General features: G+C 50.0%; 1 protein-coding gene and 1 long non-coding RNA gene across 11 annotated transcripts in view; one reads left to right on the top strand and one right to left on the bottom strand.

The window, feature by feature from the left end:
• The window catches only part of LOC123353879 (MHC class II regulatory factor RFX1-like), a 46,584-nt gene that overhangs the window by 18,970 nt on the left and 7,032 nt on the right, over positions 1 to 20,582 (bottom strand). For 3 of the 5 annotated variants that reach the window (XM_044995323.1, XM_044995324.1, XM_044995328.1), the window contains exons 2-7: positions 18,378 to 18,701; positions 12,097 to 12,206; positions 11,436 to 11,519; positions 5,335 to 5,430; positions 2,008 to 2,103; positions 388 to 483 (exon numbers count right to left, since the gene is read on the bottom strand). In XM_044995323.1, coding sequence (XP_044851258.1) covers positions 388 to 483; positions 2,008 to 2,103; positions 5,335 to 5,430; positions 11,436 to 11,519; positions 12,097 to 12,206; positions 18,378 to 18,651 — 756 coding nt within the window. In that variant the 5' untranslated portion in view covers positions 18,652 to 18,701. Of the gene's footprint in view, positions 1 to 387; positions 484 to 2,007; positions 2,104 to 5,334; positions 5,431 to 11,435; positions 11,520 to 12,096; positions 12,207 to 16,591; positions 16,683 to 18,377; positions 18,702 to 20,582 lie in introns of those variants that run through there. The other 2 variants (XM_044995327.1, XM_044995325.1) reach the window with 2 other exon arrangements.
• On the top strand, positions 37 to 18,520 carry LOC123353886. 6 transcript variants are annotated; one of them, XR_006574579.1, is made up of 5 exons: positions 37 to 173; positions 2,202 to 2,355; positions 14,534 to 14,649; positions 15,098 to 15,155; positions 15,886 to 18,520. It is a non-coding gene; the product is annotated as an uncharacterized LOC123353886 (long non-coding RNA). The 6 variants fall into 6 exon arrangements; XR_006574583.1 differs by lacking the exon at positions 14,534 to 14,649 and adding an exon at positions 14,359 to 14,481; XR_006574582.1 differs by having other exon boundaries at positions 2,202 to 2,374.

Raw genomic sequence — 20,582 nt, 5'->3', positions numbered from 1 at the left:
TTATTTCTATGACATCATCCAGTCGTCACAGGCCATCACCTTTCACTCAGATACCCCCCTATTGAGCCCAGTGACTTTGGTCGGACCAGGCGGTTCAGCCCTCGGAGACTGGGGGCCAGAGGCAGAGACCAGGAGGGAGCGAGATGCCCCTGCAGTGGCCGGGGATTGATTTGGTGAGACATGTTCCTCCAGGGGAGGTCAGCCCAGATGATCTAATGGTCCCTTCTGACCTTAAACTCTCTGCCCATGCTGAGATCAGCCACTCTGCAAAGAGACGACCGTTGGTCTAGCTCAGGAGCACCCGGCCGAGGGCAGAGGACGTCTGCCTCAGAACTAGCCGAAGGGCACAGCCCCCAGGCAGCTCGCTACGTGACAGGAAAGCTCTACCTCTTGAGTGACGTGAACCTGCTGGAGTCCTTGCACCGTCAGCTGTTGTACTGTGCCCGATTTCGGGGTCTGGGGGGTGGTCTGCACGACCGAGCGCTGTGGAGGCAAACAAACAGGCCATCAACAACCTCCCGCAGTGAGGTCCGTGCTGGTGAAAGGTACCACCTGATGGCCCCAGAGAGTCCAAGGCTGGTTACTCCGAGATCAAAATCAGGCAGGGCACGTGCCCTGATGCATGCACACCGCCCTGCACCAGAGCAATCTCAGGGGTGAGAGGGGGGCTCCATTTATCTGGCTATTCTCCTTGGCCTCAGTGCTAAGGCTGCCAACAAAGGGGTCTGTTAGCGCAAGGCAATGAACAGAGAGGCCCAGAAAGGCCGTCTTTGCTTTGATGGCACGCACTCATTGGGTCACTTATAGCCCAGCCCAAGCTTGTAGTAACCCTCAGCTGCTCCTATCTGACGGCTGCTTGGTGGCTCCTGGGTGAGTGAGTTAGGAATACAGGAACGGCCAGGCTGGAGCCGAGCAGCCCAGCGTCCTGCCTCAGAGAGAGGCTAGCACCAGACGTGACCGAGGGAGGCGTAAGGACCCTCCAGAAGCAGATGTTGGACAATCTGCTCCACATTATATCTCAGTCTGGTCTCTAAGAGTCTGTCTGCACTGCAGTCGGGAGGGCTGGGGTGGAGCGTGTGTAGACGTGCCCAGGTACCTTCAATCAAGCTAGCTCATGTGCCAATAGCAGCGAAGCTGTGGCAGGATGGGCAGTGACCCTGGCTACGTGTTCAAATGGCTGTTGCCAGCAGTGCTGTGGCTTCGCTGCTTCTCTTATTTTGATCTCGCTTGGGTTTGTCTACAGATACTGCAATCACACCTCCCGTCTGCAGTGTAGACAGACCCTAACAGGCAGAGATTGGCTTAAACCCTGAGGCAGGAAATGTAACATCTCTTCCAAAATGGTTATCATTCATTATAACAATCCTGGGTATTCTTTTTATCCACAGAAGTGGCCAGTCCCTTTTTGAATCTTGTTAAGTTCTTAGCCTCAATCACTTCCTGTGGCAGGGAGTTCCACAGTCTGATTCCATGTTGTGGGAGAAAGTATTTCCTTTGGTCAGTTTTCAAGCTACCACCATTTATAGCCCCCGGGTGTCCTCATCTAACTCAAACAGGCACCGCTAGAAATGCTAATAGTCCTCCTGGAGGGCAGCCAAGGATGGAACAGAGCCCGGAGGCTGAACTCCCCCTCTCGCCACACAGGCCAGGGCTCGGGCACCCAGGCTGGAGCCAGTGAGTGGCCACATCACTCTGACGTTGCCCGGACTGTATCTGCCCAGCCATAACAAAACTTGGCAAGGTTCATGGTTGTTTGTAGGTAGCAAAGACGGTCTGAGCTGCAGCCTCTTTGAAACATCAACAGCTGTGAGTGGCTACGGGGGGGAAAGACTCAAATTGTTTTTGGCAGCTGTTGCGGTGGGGACACGCTCACACCCAATGGCGCTCCAAAGCCAAGCTCCTCAGAGCATTTACTACCATCATCCCCCGGGGGCTCTTCTTTCCCCACCAGAGAGGGCTCAGGTGACACCCCGGGGGGTTACTTTGGGATCTGCAACCATACAGCACCTCTTGCGAGACGGGCACTTGCTGGACTCCATGCACCTGAAGCTGCTGCACTTGTCCTGGTTTGGCGGTGGAGCTGTTGCTCTGGACAGGGGAGTGCTGGAAAAACAAGGGGGAGGTGTTTTATCGGCTGCTTAGTGGGAAGGAGTAACCCAGATTGTGTTCCCGGAACACATACCCCCTCCTTCCTGTTTCAGATCCCTCCTGGCTCTGCCAAGCCCACCACCCACAGCCGTGTGCTGTTCTGAGGGGTGACTTCGCTAGCTGCCAGCTCTGGATGGTGCTTTGTGGAACAGATGAAAAGCATGCAGGTTAAGACAGGAACAACAGGAAGTGACAGCAACACAGGAAGTGGGTAGACAAGAGCACGGTACTGTAATGCCACCCTTCCCCCTCCCCCTGACCTCTGGGGAGACAATGTAAGGAATATGGGAATTGCTAGACTGGATCCACTATCCCATCTTCCATAGCAACCAGTCACAGCTGCTTCAAAGAGGAAGTTTCTTGCTACCACCTCTCAGGCAGGGTTTGCTCCTAACCCCTTTGCCATTCGTTATTCAATCTAATGTAATTGTTCCTGTTATTCATGTAAATGCCCCACCCTTTTGTGACTCTAGTTATGTTCTTGGTCCCAATAACATCCAGTGGCAGAGAGTTCCACAAGTTAATTCAGAATGTGTAACCAAAAGAATGTTTCCTTTCTATATTATTGTCATCCTCTGCATCGCCAAGAGCGTTCTTGCCTGATTTTTGCCAAGCTTTAAAAAGTAATAATAATAATTCCTAGCTCTTATTTAGTGCTTTACGTCAGTAGATCTCAAAGCACTTTATAAAGGAGGTGAATAGCATGTCCCTATTTTACTGGTGGGGGAAACTGAGGCACAGAGCGATTAAGTGACATGCCCAAGGTCGCCCAGCAGGCCAGTGACAGAGCTGGGAACAGAACCCATGTCTGTTAAGTCCAGTCCAGAGCTCTATCCACTAGGCAGCACTCCTTGGGTCTGGGCTCGAGTTAGCTATTCTAGTGTCCTGCAGTGCTGAGTGCTCAGTTCACACTTGATAATTTGCTCCCAACTGTGGTTTGCAAAGTAGGTCTTTGCCTCCTTTAGCACAACTGTACTGCAGCCTCCCTGCTCCTGGCCTGAACTCCTGCTCCCTTCATATGTCCCAGGCCAGCAGGACTGGGTCTGAGTCACATGCTTCCATCATGTGACACTGTCCAATCATTCCCTTCATGGCAGGGGTTGGGGGGACACTCACCCCTCGCCAGTTCTGTTAGCAAAGCTCTTCCTTACAAGTTTCCTGCACAGCTACGGTGTGTAAAAACCAGGATGGGGAAGAGAGACATTGCCAAGCTAAAAGATCACATACTGCCAAAGGTCCTTCTCTGAGTTATTAACACTGGCTCCCAGCCCTCTGCTCCGATCACTACACCCCACTCCCCTTCCAGAGCTGAGACCAGAACCCAGGAGTCCTGGCTCCCAGCCCTCTGCTCCGATCACTACACCCCACTCCCCTTCCAGAGCTGAGACCAGAACCCAGGAGTCCTGGCTCCCCACCCCCTGTTCTGATCACTACACCCCACTCCCCTTCCAGAGCTGAGACCAGAACCCAGGAGTCCTAGCTCCCAGCCCTCTGCTCCGATCACTACACCCAACTCCCCTTCCAGAGCTGAGACCAGAACCCAGGAGTCCTGGCGCCCCACCCCCGTTCTGATCACTACACCCCACTCCCCTTCCAGAGCTGAGACCAGAACCCAGGAGTCCTGGCTCCCCACCCCCTGTTCTGATCACTACACCCCACTCCCCTTCCAGGGCTGAGAACAGAAACCAGGAGTCCTACTTTACTTTCATTATTTCGCTCAGCACAGCAAGTGAAAGCAGACTCTGTTTTGTCAGCTGCCCTTTCCGGTCAAGGCTGGGGGTGGGAGGGGAGTTGTGCAAATACAGCAGGGGAAGGTACTTATATTTATTACCAAACCGCTCTATGGTGAATCATTTAAACACGTCATTACGACATTCTGGCCTGCACTAAAATGTGCCCAAAGCAGAGCCCGAGAGTCTGACCCTGCAGCCCTCACTCCCCACAAGGGTCCCACTGAGCTCAACAGGACAGCTCCACACAGCGCAGGTCAGGCGGGGAGCATGACAATGGCCCAGACCCTCAAAGGTACGTAGGAGCCTCACTCCGACTGATTTCAATGGGGGTGAAGTGCCTGCACTGTTTGGAAGATCTGGGCCAATGTCCCTTTAGGTTATGAGGATTGCTGGCAGGGACAGGGTTACAGAATGCCTGACAGCCCAATTAGCCTCTTCCGGGGCATCTGGAGGGCAATGAAGGATTAGTCCCAGCCGGGGAGAAGCAGGCTGGGTGGGCCCTATAAAGGAGGGACTGCACGGCCAATAGGAGGAGACCGGATGTTGGGAATTTCTGTTCTCTGGGAATGGAACTACAAAGGGATCTGAAGGGAGCATCTGGGATCATCCCTGAAGGGAGAGGGCAGCCAAAGATCCATAAACAGGCCTGAGGGGGGGAAGAAGTCTGAGAATCAGTGCCTGGGAAGGGGGGAACTTTTCATTCCTTTGAGCTGGGCCTTGGCTGGGGCGCTCAGCGTGAGCTAGTCACTGCACAGACCCCTGACCTCCGGAGGAGCTGCAATGCCAGATCTTGCCACGAGGAGGTGCTCCAGGATGGTGAGTCTATGCCCAGGACATGCACAAAATATGGTGGCTTGATCCCCTCCCTCTGTGCCTCATGCACCTCGCACCAATCCCCTTCCTGTGTCAAAACCGAGATCAGCCTAGATCCCTAGGGGCCGTTGGCTCATCTAGCCGGAGCTGTCAAACAGACGACGGTTCCCCCTGCACTGAGCCCGTCGCTTGTAAACCAACACTTCAGCCCGAATGATCAATGCCGTGCGATTGTGAGTGACCAGGGAGAGCAGTTTTCCAGACCTGCCAGTTACTCAGGGCGCAATGGGGATCATTAAACCATCAAACAAATATCCCTTGAACATGCCCCTGCCCCAGCCTGAGGTCTGGACAGGATCTGGGGCCAAACGAAACCCTGGTGTCAAACTCTGGGCCAGATCTAAACCCAGAGCTAAACACATGCAAGTGGGGTGGCTGAATCTTTCCCCAGGAAGAGGCCGATGTCTGGCTGTGAAGGTGAAATGCTGCAGCGATGAGACAAGGATGCTGGTGGTGAACTGAGGTGGTGGGTAAATGAGCGACACAGAGCAATGCAAACAAATCTTCCCGCCTTGTGGCTGCCTGGGCGCCTGGTCAGGCTTTCCCCAGGCTAGGGAGGGACCAAGATCCCACCACCCACCTCAGGTGGAGAATGGACCTGCTGCTGAACACTGTGCACGGTCACCGAGACTTGGCTCCCTTTGCTAGCCTGGGAAGTACTCTGCACCACCAGCCGCTGCAAAGGGATGATACAAAAGAAGTCCTGGTTAATGACCACCTCGCAGTCAGAGGAAGGCCAAGTTCTGCTGGCCGCTGGGGAGCAGAGCAGGTCATGGCCGGCGCTGGTCCAGAGAACCGCCCGAGCTGGGCAGCCGGCGCTAGTCCAGAGTGTAAGTGAAGCTATATTGGCTTTGGGTAACAATACTCACCAGTACAGCCCGAGCCAGAGTGTCATTGGGAACAGAACTCACAAGTACAGTCAATTTCCATTCGGCATGTTCAGTATTTATGTGGACTAACTCCCCCACAGAACCATGACTAAATCAAAATGACCTCTTTGGCTCCCTTCATCTGCTTGTGTCTGGCCAACATCAACCAGGCTGGCCACTTGTGTCCCAAGGCAGGGGGCGTGCGATCACCTGGGCACTTTAAACGCTAGACAAACAAAGCAAAGAGAGAAATACACTGGCTGGGAAATGGGGGAGAGGATATAAGGGCTTTTCCATCTCTACTTTCTTTGAGTCAGTGAAAATAATATGCAATGGGGCAAATTCTGTAGCGTTCCCTTTTTGTCGCTCTGAGGAACGGCTGCCTTCCATCACGCAGACTAACACCACACTGGCCAAGGATGTTTTATTTCTCTTTCCAAATGCAACTGCAACCTGCCAAAAACTGGAGGCATGATGCAGCATTTGGGTCCCATTCTCTTCTCCTTGAGCCCACCTTCAGGAGATGCCAGCACGCAGAAAATCTTTGCAGCCAGTTGATAGGTGGTTTCTTCACCTGCCTGGCACGCAGACAAGCTGAGATGTGGTTTTAGGTTCTCTGCAGTTCCTCTAGCACTGCACTGTCAAGGCAGCTGCATTACCCAGGAAAAGGCTTTTCAGGCCATTCCTAAGGAGAACGTTAGCCGAAACGGCCAAAGGTTAACCCAGGGCACTGTGAAGCGGCATGAAAGCTGGTCCAACTAGGGTCTGGGACAGCATCTTGGCTTGGAGATCTGGCTGTGGAAGAGCCTCTCCAAAGGGAGGGGTGGGAGCCCCAACACTTGGGACTTTAAAAGCCGACTGGATAAAACATTAGTGAATATACAAAGTTAAACCTCTAATACAAAGGCTTGTGTCTCAGGCTCTCTTCCTACTACAGTGTCCATCATGCTAGTCCAAACAGAGGGACCTCAACTGGCATGTCTGAACAGCCCATCACTGAGGTATTAGGCACTACACAGTAAGATCTGTCCAGAACGGACAGCCAAGACTCCGTCCAAATCTTTGGGTGAGCTGTTGGCTGTAGGGTTCTGATCTGTCTGGATTTTCTACTGCTCTGATGGTTTGAGTGACAGTCTGAGAAAGAGGCAAATCATGACGCTCACCCAAAAGTGGTGAGCGCTGACTCACCCTGACATCTCGCTATCGAGACGGCTTTGTGATGGAGGAGGTCTGACCCATTAAGGTCACCGTAGATCAACATCAGAACCTTGTCAGGGATCTAATAGGAACTAGGAACCCAGCAGAAGCTGTGAAGCACAGAGGTCCTCTGTAGCTTCTTCTGCTTTGGAGATGATTTCAGGCAGGCTTTTGACAGTCCCAAGTAACGTTCTCATAAGAAAGCTAAAGCAATGTGGTCTAGATGAAATTACTGTAAAATAGGTGCAAAACGGGATTAAAGACCATCCTCAGTAGTTATCAACAGTTCAATGTCAAAATGGGAGAACGTATCTACTAGGGTCCTGCAGGGGTCTGTCCTGACACAGGTGCCATTCGGTATTTTCATTAATGACTTGGATAATGGAATGGAGAGGATACTTATAAAATCTGAGCATGACACCAAGCTGGGAGGGGTTGCAAACACTTTGGAGGACAGGATTAGAATTCAAAACCACTTTGAACAATTGGAGAACTGATCTGAAAACAACATGATGAAATTCAGTAAAGACAAGTGCAAACTACCAGGCTTAAGAAGGAAAAATCAAATGCACAACTACAAAATGGGCAATAACTGGCCCGAGGGTAGCTCTGCTGAAAAGGAGCTGGGGGCTATAATGGATCACAAATGAAATATGTAATAGGAGCCAACAATGTGACGGAGTTGTGAAGAAGGGTAGGGCCATTCTGGGGTGTACTCGCAGGAGTGTGGCACGTAGGACGTTGGAGGCAATTGTCCGGCTCTACTTGGCACGGGTGAGGCCACGGCTGGAGTCCCAACTCCAGGGTGCCACACTTTAAGAAGGATGTGAACAAACTGGAGAGAGTCCACAGGAGAGCAACAAAAATGATGGAAGGTTTAGAAAATCTGACCTAAGAGGAAAGATTAAAGACCCTGGCCATGTTTCGTCTGGAGAAAAGCAGACTGGCAGGAAACCTGAGAACAGTCTTCAAATATGCTAAGGGCTGTTTCAAAGAGGACAATGATAAGTTGTCCTCCACGTCCACTGAAGGTAGGACAAGAAGGAATCGGCTTAATCTGCAGCAAGGATTTCGGTTAGATACTAGGAAAAGCTTTCTAGCGAGAAGGAGAATCAAGCTCTGGAACAGGCTTCCAAGGGAGGTTGGGGAATCCCCCTCGTTGGAGGTTTTTAAGAACAGGTTGGACAAACCACTGTCAGGGATGGTCTGGTTTGACTTGGTCCTGCCTCAGTGCAGGGTGCTGGACTAGATGACCTCTCGAGGTCCCTTCCAGCTGCACATTTCCATGATTCTAGGAGTCTCCATGCGATGTGCTAGCTGCAGCTTCCTCTTCCTATGCCTGTCCTTTAAAGCACCGTAGCCATCTCCAGCAATGTCCACCATTCAGCAAATGCTCCCACCAGTAACCTGGTAGGTTTCAGTATGAAGAATCATCACACAGGAGTCGCTCTCCTCGATATCAGCAGAGGCGACAGATTTGGGGTCTAAACATCAGATTAGAAATATCTCAGCAACCCAGATTCAGGGGTCGTTTAAATGTTAATCCTTCAGGGGCTTTTAGAGAACATCTTTTCAACAGAAGTGCTGGGATAGGAACGATCTCATGATGTGTTTCTTTTCTAAGGGAGAGCGTTTAATGCTGTCCTTGGCCAAAGTTTCCCACTGCACCATCTGGTTGTGAGCAAACTCCCAGAGACAGCTGCATTTCAGTGCTACCGTGCGGAGTCTGAAATATTTTGGGAAATATTTGGGAAATATTTTATTTATTTCATGTAGAGGAAAGAAGCTGCCAAACCAACCATGGACTGGAAATATGGGAATGTTGCTTCCTCTCCTTAATCTTGCCTAGTTCAGCGTCTGCGACCCCTCTGCTTGTGTGTAGCTGTCAAATCCACATGAGTTTCAATCACTGATAAATTCAAGGCAAGACAACTTGCCTGGCAGTGTTTTTTACCTTGGAAAGGAAAAGCCAGAGGCAGAGCGGATCTGAGTTTGCACACAACTGAGACTCCCTTGTGCTGGACATATGCCAGTCTGTCCCAGCCGTGGAGGGAACCACTGGTTAGATAATGATTAGTGGCCCGCCAGCTGTGCTAGATGAATGATAGACACACAAACCTTCTTGCAGTCTCCGGATGCCTGTCCATATGCCTCCAGCTGCATCTTTGTTACACATGTAATGCTTTACCAAGATAGCACCTTCTGTCAGAGGGCATCCCCCATGCTATTCTGACTCATACCGCCTGCCCCAGGAGAAGTAGGTAAGAATTAGCCCTGATTTGCAGATTGGGAAACTAAGTGGTAGGGAGAGTATGTGATTGGTTCAAAGTTACTGAGACAGTCAGGACAAGAACCCAGGAGTCCTGACTCTCAGCCCCCCTGCTCTGACCACTAGACCCCCCTCCCCCTCCCAGAGCTGGGATAGAACCCAGGAGTCCTGACTGCCAGCCCCCTGCTCTGACCACTCACCACTCCTTTCCGAGAGCTGGGAATAGAATTGAGGAGTCTTGCATGCCCTCAAAGTCCACCAGGCAGACAGACTGTGGGTGAACCGGAAATGGAACCCAGATCTCCTGACATCTGTGTGGTTGATTCTGTGCTTTAATCACATGACCACCCTTCTTTCTCAAGACACGGTCACTGGTTTTAGAAGGTCCATTCCACAGGCCAAACAGCCCCGCTCCCCATCTGCCGACACTGCAGGGAGAGCCTCTGTGTCTTCCAATGCCCATGGCACAATTCCAATTATGAGCCATCTTTGCTGCTGTGCATTTCCCTGAGACCAATGCTGGGATCAGGTAACCCAAGCGTTACATAAAGGATCTGATTAAATTCCCATTAAAGTAGGTGAAAAGACTCCTATTGCTGTCAAGGAGAGTTGGATCTGGCCCTATATGACCAGGGATTAACTGAGCCCAATGGGTCCAGTTACCACTTAAGTCCTAGGGCTACATTCAAACCTGGAATAAGACGGGGCAGTTCTGATGGCCTCTGATCCAGAATCAGCCGTGGCCATAAATAATGGCGTAAGTTACGCGGGGTGTAAAGTGAGTGGAGAATGGGGTGTAGGTGCTATAAACCTCTCTGGCATTCAGTGGGCATGCAAAACAGACGTCAATTACACACACCAGTGGCTGAGTCAGATTAGTGCAAAGGAGGCAGAACTCACCCAGCAGCTGGGAGGCCCTGTGATATGTAGGAACAGAGGGTGCTGTGCAAAACGCATGTCAATTACACAGCAGGGAGATGCAAAACGCATGTCAATTACACATCAAGGGGGCCGAAGGCCTGGGGAAGTGGCAGGAAAAGCAAATAACAGGTAGGGAAAATAAATGAGTTGGCAGGGCCTCTTTTATCTTCCACCCTCCCGTGATTTGCTTTTCCCACCTCATGCCCCCTGTGAGGAACTGGGAATGTTCTTAGTGTGTCTTTGAATACTGGGTGGGGGGTACTGACCTGGAAAGGTCGCAGGGACTGTCTGCATTGGGGGATGGGAGACTTGCCTTGAGGGAGGATACCTAAGCCAAGAGGGTGGGTTGGAGGCTAGGTAACTAACACCCTCTGCCCTGAAAACGGAACAAAGGGTGGAGAAGAAGCCGGGGGAGGCTGAGTAAGACAGCTGGAGGGAGTTTCAGTTTGGAGCTGGCTAGAAAAATGGAGGGGAGCCCAGGTGGGGCTCTGGCCTCGCAAAAGGGCTCTGGCCTCCCTGCCCCCCATCCCCCCAAGAGGGACCTAACTGAGGGGTCTGGTTGTCTGTACCTGCAAGACCTGTCTTGGACTGTGAACAGTCGTCTAAATAGACCTTCTGCTTGGCTGGCTGGCTGAGAGTCCTGGTGAATCGCAGGAAGCTGGGGGTGCCGGGCCTTGTCTCCCCCACACTCCGTGACACCCCCTTACATCAGCTAAGTAAAATCCTGCTCCCACGTAAGACAATCCACCTTTAGCCACTAACACACTGGTGCTGGGGGTGCTCCCGCACTCCCTAGCTTTAAGCTGTTTCCATCATATACAGGGGTTACAGTTTGGGGATGCTGAGAGCCGTTGAACCACTATACAAATGGTTCCAGCTCCCTTGCACTGATGTCAATGAGGCTTGGATCCAACCCAATCCATTCTTCTGACCAGCGTTGCACCCAACACGCAACCCCATTTAAGGCACCACTAAATCTGGACCCCAATCTCGCTAAACAATAAGCTTCCCCTGCACCAGTTGGATTAACTGATCTGAATGATTCTTACCCACTTCTAACTTCTAATCTCTTATCCGCTAACACGGCGAGTCACAGAAGCACTGTTATTTCCCTGGGTCAGCATGATTGGGTGCCCCTCATGCAGCCTGATTTTCCTCGAGCTTTAACAGCGGTGAAACTCCGTCGTTTCCGAGGAGTTACTCCTGCTTTGCGCTGGTCGAAGGGAAAGGAGGATCAGATCCTCAGGTTGCTGCTTGTAGGTATGTGAATGAACCAAACGTACAGTGAGGGAGCTGTGCCTACAGCTATGATCTGGGGGCAGTTTAACACAGACACTGTGAGTTGCAAGGTTGCCAAGCACAGGGGGTTGCAGAGGAGAAGTGTGGAAGAGCACAGGACACAGGGCATTCTGAACCATCGCTTACCTGCTGCGGCACTTGCACACCTGTTAGCTGGAGGGGGGATACCGAAGGTGGCTTAGCCTGCACGCTGGCTTGAACCAACAGCCTCTGTCAAACAAAACACCCAGAGTTCAAGGTGAATGGAGGAAGCAGGAGTGATTAGAGCAACGGCACCCGGACAGTCTCCGGTTATCATCAGGCCCCAGCATTTAATAAAGCACCTGGCAGCAGAGGGCGTCAACACACTTCACAAAGGGGATGAAGTATCATCATCCCAGTTTGGACCTAGGGCACAGAGCCGGGAGCGACCTGCCCAAATTCATACAGTAACTTAGTGACAGAGCTGGGAACAGAACCCAGGAGTCCTGATTTCTGGTCCTCCCCACCCTGTAACTTCGAGACACGCTCCCCGTCCAGAGCTGGGAATAGAACCTAGGAGTCCTGACTCCCAGCCCCTGCTCTAACCACTAGCTCCTCCTTCCCGCCCCCAAGCTGGGAACAGAATCCAGACATACAGCCTCCCAGCCTGCCCTAGACCACTAAAGCTGAAATGATTTCATGTTCACCAGGCTCAGAAGCAACGAACAAATCCAAGGAGCCCAATTCTAGCGTGATCTATTCCCCCTGCAACAAGTCTAACAACACCCAGCTGTCCCCCAGGAAGATCGCCTGCTTGTCCACCTACCTGCTGCGTGGCCTGGACTTGCTGCACCACCTGTGTTGGCACCCCGGACTGTGTGGCCGTCGAGCCCGGGCTGGACTCAGAGACGGAGTCACTGGGCCTCATGGCACCTTCTGAATTTTGGAAAAGGAGAAGAAAAGGTTGCATGAAAATTCTGAGGAAGGCAATTCAGAAAAGGTGTCCAAATCCCTCCTGTACATTTCACGGGGGTCCCAAGATGCAGCCGGAGCTAGTGGACTGAGCACAGGACTGGTGTTGGGACCTATGGGGAGTTCTAGTCACAGCTCCCAAACTTGGGAATGGAACCCAGGAGTCCTGACTCCCAATCCCGTGGCTCAGTCGTTTCATGCCCACGTGTAGAATGGAGCTCTCTGCCATTGCGCATAACTCCTCTGATTACTGTGCAGCACCCGGTGTGAATTTCCTTCTAACAGAAAGAAACAACCAGCAACTGCCCCTACCAAAAACCAGTGAGAAAACAGGTGACTGAGGTCTCTGATACAGTCGGCCTGTTCGATGGACCCTTAATGCAAAGATTCCCTGCGAAGCAAGCCAGGTACTTACGATCACAAGGAGCTGTACAGAGACAATCGTAATACATGGTGCAGTGGGCACAGGGGTGTGCGTTTGTGTTTGCTCCCCTTCCTTGCGAGACAGGTAATAAAAGACCCAAGGCTTTTATAACCTGGAGCCTTGGCCACCTAATCCCTGCCAGTTCTCACCAAAGCTCCAGTGAGGCTGGTTTAGTATAAACATCCCCCATCCTAGAAGGTGCAATCCCAACCCTCTGATCCTTCCAGGGAGGGGTAGGGGGAGCTCATCTAGGGCTGATTCTAATCGAGAAGCAGGAGATCACGTTTCATGGGTGTCTCGTTTGACATTATCAACAGAAGAGGAGGAAAAAAATAGCTCAGCGACCTTCCAGGATGGTGAATTAGTCTGTTTCCTTAGGGCACTTGAACAAATCAATGTTAATGATGGGTTTAACAGCTTGGGAACCCTGGGAGACAGGACTGGCTAAGCAGGAAGTCCTTTTCCCACTTTAACAGCTATGATTCCATGGACCAGTGGAGATGGATTTTGAGGAAGCTTTTGCAAGATGGGTCATATGGGTCTGGTGCTCTGGCATTTCCTGATGAATTGAGCAGGGCCCTCACGCTGGTAATGTGCAGAGTATCTGGCACTTGATAGCGACTATATTTGTGTTGGCTACTTTGCACACCACAGAATCCGAGACATTAAAGATGGGAAAAAAAGTCTAAGCCCAGCCAGGCCTGATTCCTGCAATCTACTTTTCACACAGGAAGCTGCATTGCTACCCACAATGATTCTGATGCAGCTTCCAGAGCCTGAGGACCTTATTCGACTGATCTGCCCGAACTCCCACGGTCTTCAATGAGCAGCCCTGGCCCCTTCTTTCCTAACCCAGATGTCAGGAGTTTGGACAATGATCAGTTAGGTGAAACTTTGCCAAAAGCCTTCTGAAAATCCATTTCCACTGGCTCTCCCATGCCGTCCAGCAGCACAATGCCCCCTGTCATCACACTAGGTCATTAAAAGGGAGGTGCAGTGGCCTACTGGACAGAGCACAGGACTGGGCCATTTCCTAGCTCTGATACTGCTCTACAGGGCAACCTTGGGTGAGTCACTTTGCTGTTCCATGCCTCAGTTTCCCCATCTGTAAAATAGGGATGATGACAGTGAGCTGCTTTGTAAAATGCTATGCAATCTACTGGTGAAAAGCGCTAGATAAAAACGAGAGATGGTTCTTTTTATTTTGTTAAAGATCCCATCCCATGCTCTGTAAAGTGTTTTGGCCAAAATTCCTGCTCTCCCCACTAGTCAATAAGTGGCTGCAACCCTCTGCCCCAGAGGCAGATGCATTTCAGTGAGTCTGTGTGTATGTGCGTAGGTCAGGATCAAAGACCTTAGAGAAACGTAACACTATTATAATATTCCTTCCCTTTAAATTCTAGCTCCTCTAATTTTGATGGGTATTTCTAATGTGCCTAAAACTGCAACAGCCATTGATCCGACAGCACTTTAAGTTTACAAAGCATGTTCAGACCTGAGTTAAGCACCATAGCTACTCTCTGAGGTAGGCAACTACAAGTATTATTACCTCTGCTGTGCAGGTGGAGAGATGAACGTCAAAGGTATTTAGACGCCTAACTCCCATTCAGATCCAGGTGCCTAAATAACTTTTGCAAAGGAAAACCAGCTCTTTGTGCTGTCTGCAAACATATCGGTGCCTGTTTCAATTAGATTAAGTGGGAGATGAATGCAGAAAGAAATCGGCCCCTACACAAATTCTTAGGTGGCGAGATCTTTGCTCAGCTGTGCATCAAGTCACCCCCACCCCCTCCTCCTTCATCTAAAGGCCAGATGGTAAGTAAACCTTCATTATTATTGCTTTCCTTCTCGCTCTCTCTTTTTAAAGGCAGCAGAGCGTGGGTTCCTGGGATTACAAGGCATTTTGTGTTATCAGAACCGTTTCCACTGCTACACTGGTGGGGAGAGAGAGAGAACAAGAGAGGCTTGTCTGATTGCACCAGGGTCAGTGTCATTGACTAAGGACCAGATCTCGCCAGGTGCTAGAGGGTAGCAGTCAGTGGCAGTTTGCAGAGGCTCAGCACCTCTTGGCAATCTCTCTCCCGATGGAGTTGAGTGCCTCCCAGGTAGGGTCCCCCTCTGGGCACAGCGCTGATAGGCGCTGGAGAATGCTGCGCCTGGAGTGCCCTAATGGCTTCCCAGGAGCGAGAAGCGATGCCCGAGAGAGGCACGCTCGCTTCCTTCACAAGGCAGCAAAGTGAGGAACTGGATGACTGCTCTCCCAAGGCAGCTTCGGGGGCTTTCACAGCCACAGCTCTGAGCTGGCCCAGTAGGAAATGATTTCTGGAAGAGTGAAGGAGACCGATGTCTTCTAACAACTAGGTGCATATACATCACCCCTCCCGCTCCCCCTCTAGCCAGCCAGGTACTAATATTGGGGCCTGATTTTCAGAGGTTCTGGCACCCATAGTTCCAGCTGACATCAACGGAGCTGCATCGATCTACACTTGGTGAGGATCACGGCCTTTATGCCAGGGAACTAGAAGGAATAAGATTCGTGGCAGATCTCCGACCTGCATCACTCCAGGATTGCGAACAGAAGGGTCAATCTATTATGACAGGGTCTGCATGGTGGACAATCTGCCCTAGCTCACACTCCCTTTGAGAATCACAACGAATTTTCTCTGAATAAAATGCAAGCTAGCTTTAAAACCTAGTGTCTACAGACAGCCCTTAATGGAACTGAACTGGAGGGGAGGGAAGTGTTGGGGGAAGTCTGCTAGAAAGATAAACTCCAGCTTTGGTTGTGGGTGGATGTCTTAGGACATTACAGGGAGTAGCTCGGTAGCTAGAATCTGATCCCCAGCACCTTCTCCAATTAAACTTTCCACTGCTAGGAAAATACAATCTTGTTAAAACTCCCAACCGGAACATGAATCAAAAGGCTCAAGAGATTTCTCAACAGCTTAGGTGGAGCCTGATTATTATCTCAGGCTATCCAGGTTTCTTTGGATGATATTTCATGCAACTCTGCAACACGCGACTGAAGTCAGCGGGAATATTATCCGTCTGTTTTCCTTGCCTGCCATCAGCTACTTAGTAACAATCTTCCTTTCTATAGGAAACCGACTGCTCCTGATCTGGGGGTGTTTAGATCTAGAAGGGATGGTTGGTTGGTTCTGAGTCAGTTAACTGGAAATGTTCCCTCTATTAATGTATCTCTTTGTACTGCTTATTCAGACTCTGCCCTGAATCACAATAACGTGCTACAATAAGGATTTCCTCGCATGATCTGACAGGGGACAAAGGGCCTTCACGCACCTGCCTTCTGAGACAGAAACTAGAACTCAGCCCCGGACAAATGGTGGTACCTATGGATGGAGTTCAGTTCTTAATGCATCTTAACAAACAGGCAAGCACTCAAGAGTTTCTACTTACTCACCATTCATCTACTCCAGTGATGACTTAAAGGACTGGAAAACCTGCCTTACAGTGATAGACTCAAGGAGCTCAATCTAACCAAGAAAAGCTAAGGGGTGACTTGATCACTGCCTGAAAGTACTTGCGTGGGGAACAAAACTTTGATAACGGGCTCTTCAGTCTGGCAGCCGAAGGTCTAAGAAGCTCGGCTGGCTGGAAACTAGACAAATTCGGCCTAGACGCAAGGCGCACGTTTATAACAGTCCGGGTAATTAACCACTGGAACAATTTACCAAGAGCTGCGGTGGATTCTCCGTCTCTAGCCATTTTTAATCAAGACTAGATGTTTTTCTAAACTCGTACACACAGGAATTGATTCAGGGACGTCCTATAGCCTGGGTTATACAGGAGGTCAAACTAGAGGATCTCTACTGGCTTTATAATCTATGAAACCCTGATAGATTGGCTCTAGACCAATAAATAATATGGTTATAACAGTGCAGAGCTAGGTTCTACAGAGACTAACCTACGGTTTTATGACCTCTTGTTTCTGTTAGACCTGCGGAGGAAACCCAGTCCTGGGAGAATGAGCTGGATTCTATTCTGACTCAGGCATCACCAACGGAACACACTACATTCCAAATTCAAATCTGAATTGATGATGCGTAAGCCGGAAAGAACCTGGCTTGACTCCCCGATCTCAGGGGGAGTTTGCAGTCTGGTGGCATTAAATTATTATCTTTTTACTGGAAAAGCGAGTACATTTGAATCTGGAGTTGCCGAGAGATGATAAAGGAGGAGCCTCGCATAAACATTCTCAATAGCAGCAGTGCATTGGAATAAGTCCATCTCTTGCTGAAAGTCTCTTGATGTATGGTTAGTTCTCAGTGGAGAGTCAGCTCTCCAAATCACTGTATAAAGGCGCCTCTGTTTACTTGAGCCACAGCTTGGATATACTTTAAAGCACATGTTCTATTCTGAAGCGTGATTATTGCTCCTTCTTACCTCTCAGACCTTTGCCCTGGCAGGATCTACCTGCTGACTGTAGAGGCAACAGTCAGATTTGGCTGATTCTCACTCTGATTAGTCCTGCGGAGCCAAGAGAGCTCTGGGGGAGCAAGGTAGAGTCTCTTGTGGCTCGTGCCTCATCAAGAGAATTGCTGATTAATTCCGAGGGGGTTACAAAGGCAATGAGGCTGCACAGCTGTCCCTGGGGGCAGAGATTCCCTGCAGAACCGTACTACTGGTGCTGATCCAGAGGATGGCAAGTGGCCAGGTGGACAGGGAAGATCAGGCAGAGAGGAAGGATGGCTCCAGTAGTTCAGGCACTGGCGTGGGATTTGGGAGACCCAATTCAATTCTCTGCCTGTGTGACCTCCGCCAGCTCACTTAGTCTCTCTGGGACTCAGTTATTCATCCGTAAAATGGGAATAAAAATATTTCCCTGCTGCCTGAGGGGGCCTGAGGGTAAATACAACAAAGACTGTGAGGCGCTCAGATACTGTGGTGATCCCAGGTCATAGAAGGACCTAAAACAGATAAGAAGGAGCTCATGCCCATCTATTGAAGGCAGAGGTGATTGCTATTTGTTTCAATTATATACATGTACCCAGAGGCTGTGTCCATAGACAGATAATATAAACCTCTAGGCCTGATCCTGTTCTTGCTGAAGTCAATGGTCTCCTGAGGGAGCAAGACTGGAATAAATATACATAATGTTCTGCTGAAAGGGGCTAGCAGTGAATCTTGTATCTAAAGACAATCCCAGACCTAAAACTTATGTTTGTGGCAAGCATAGTTTTAGGCCCAACAGAAGAAACAATCAAGACCCTTTAGGTAGCAGAGACAGCTGCAAACATGGAAGCTACCGCCCAAGGTGCTAGGTCACATGATAGGTCAGAGCTAAGTTGTATGGGCCGAGGGGTTTCCCTGGTTGCAAACACAGGGGCTAGGATGTTGGTTGCTGCCTGTGTGTGTTGGAAAAAAACAGCCAGGAGTGTGTGACCTTGAGGTGAAGCAGAGTGTCTAAGCTTCTTGGGCACAGAGCTCGCTAGAGGCGCAGGCATAGGGATTTCGGAGGAAGGAAATTGCCTGCTGCTGTTTGTTTCTATGGTCAGAGAAACAGCACTCCGTAGACATTTTTTGGAAATAAACAAGGTAACACCAAGAATATACCTGGCTCGTATAATCGATTCCTCAGCCTAAACAATTCTGAAAGGCCCTGGCATTAACTAACCACTCAGGCTGAAGGAGCAACCATAACATGTGAGAAGCCATAAGGCTTTCCCCCACCACACTCCTCCCAGACTTACCGGACACCGTGACTATGATATACTGCTGTGGGGCTGGTGTTGGAGTCGGTTGGCCCGTGGCCTGAGCCTGCGGCTGGGGGGCCTGGATTTCCGAGACATACTGTTTCTGAGTGGCTGGTTGTTGCTGCGGGCTTTGCAATTCCGCTACATACTGTTGCTGGGCTGCTGCTGGTGCTGCCGTTGTCGCCGTCGCCGCCGGCTGTTGCTGCGCCTGTTGCTGTTGTGACTGTTGCTGAGCTGCCTGTAATTCCGTAACGTACGCCTGTGTTGCCATGCCAACAGTGGGGAAAATGATAATAAATAAGGCTTTTTTTTTTTTGCTTCCTTTTGTTGAGAAAAAAAAGAGGAAAAAACAAAATAAAAAAAAGAAAGAAAGAAAAAACAATTAATCAATTGTAAAGCGATCCGGGGATAGAAACAGCTCCCTGCTGTTCTATTCGTTAAGCAATAACTTAATTACGCCCCATGGTTAATAACTAATTACAGTCAATTACAGTAGGAAAAAGCAGTAGCAGAGTTCATCTTTCTCTGCACAAACAGGCCTGGAAAAGTAACGGTTCTGGAGAAACCTGTTCAGAACCAATCCCCATATTATAACAGGATGCAATTTACGAAGCTGCGTCAATTATCTTTCCCAGATCCCCACCGCTACAACACACCCTTTTTAACTGTACTGAAATTAGAGATCACCCTGCTTCTGCGCTCGCTTCCACTGAGGGAAATCCGCAGTAACTCCACCAAAGCCAGTGGGCATGAGGGAGAGGAGAAGCAGGCCCTTAAGCTGGCATTTTTGGTAGTGGCCTCAGATTGTGGGTGCCCAACTTGAGATGCCCTGGGCCCAGTTTCCAGAGGTGCTGAGTGCCTGCATCTCCAAATGAAACTGGGATTTTGGAAAGTGCATTCATTTCCACATAACAAACAATCAAGCTTCAGCTTGACGGATCAACTGCAACCCCAGGGGCAACTCTCCTCTTACACCAGGGCTGGATTTGGTCCAGCACCTGGGAAAGGATAGCTTTGCACTCAGACGTGAAACCCGCTAGACCAGATTCTGCAAATCAGTGACACTGATGTAAAGACACAGATTCACAGCAAAAGAGCAGAATTTCGTCTCCAGGCCTGCTGGAGGTTCTGACAGCGTCACCAGCTCACCCCTTCTAAGGCTGAGTCCTGTGCAGTTCACTGTGTTGGAGATTCATGGATAAAATGAAAATAAAACAAGGTCCATCAGCTCCTACGGATATGGAAACATCCCAGGACACTTTTCAAAAGAGTAAGGCAGGGCTTTCTCTCTTATTCATGGCCTTTGGTCTGACTCGGTATGGCTGTTCTTATGTTCTTATGTTAAATTTCCCTTCTTTTTGCTGTTGTGCACCTGCTGATTGCCCCTCTAAGCCCCAGAAGTGACTGCATTTCACTGGTGGTTTATGTTGAAGGATTCACAAAAAGCTTTGCAGTGAAAAGTGCTATGCAAAAGTCAAATATTATTAGAAATCTGAAGGTCTGAAGCAGGCCGGATCAGCAGAAGGGTGCCAGGCCTCAGATATATTAGAGAAGGAGAGTGCTCACTCGTACTACTGACACACATCACACTTACTGTTACGGAGCATGTTCATGTTACAAGAGAGCCCATGGCAGTAGAGTCCAGTCTACAATAATCCCTTGACACTCCCGAGCGTTCTTGGACTGAGGATCTCAAAGCAATTTACAAGCATTAATTAATTAGACATCTCACAGCGTCTGGGAGATGCTAATGAAGTGGGTAAACCGAGGCACAGAGCGAGGCAGTGACTCTTCCCAAGCACACACAAATGAGTCAGTGGCAGAGTTAGGACCAGATCCATATTTCTTTTCACCTGATCCCTTACTCTACCCACTAGGCCACAGTGCCTTCTAGCCTAGCAGAACCTCTCCACCCTGACTGCTGGCTTTAGTGTGATCTAATGATTAGAGCAGGAGCCTGGAAGTCAGAGCTCCTGGATCCCACTCTCCAATCCATCAGTGACTCACTGGAAGAGCTCAGCTGAGTCACTTTGCCGCTTGGTGCCTCAGTTTCCCCATCTGTAAAACAGAGATAACACTAAGGATTGATTAATATTTGTAAAGTGAGTTGAGATCCTCAGAGGGGAAGTGCTTTGAGGAAGGGCATGGAGCAACTCCACTCAGCTTTGCATAGACCAATCCATTTCCCGCACTGCTAAAGAT

The sequence above is a fragment of the Mauremys mutica genome, chromosome 20 (assembly GCF_020497125.1).
Source record: "Mauremys mutica isolate MM-2020 ecotype Southern chromosome 20, ASM2049712v1, whole genome shotgun sequence".
Taxonomy (NCBI): domain Eukaryota; kingdom Metazoa; phylum Chordata; order Testudines; family Geoemydidae; genus Mauremys; species Mauremys mutica.
The sequence above is the reverse complement of the archived record's forward strand: the minus strand, read 5'-3'. Positions and strand labels throughout refer to the sequence as shown.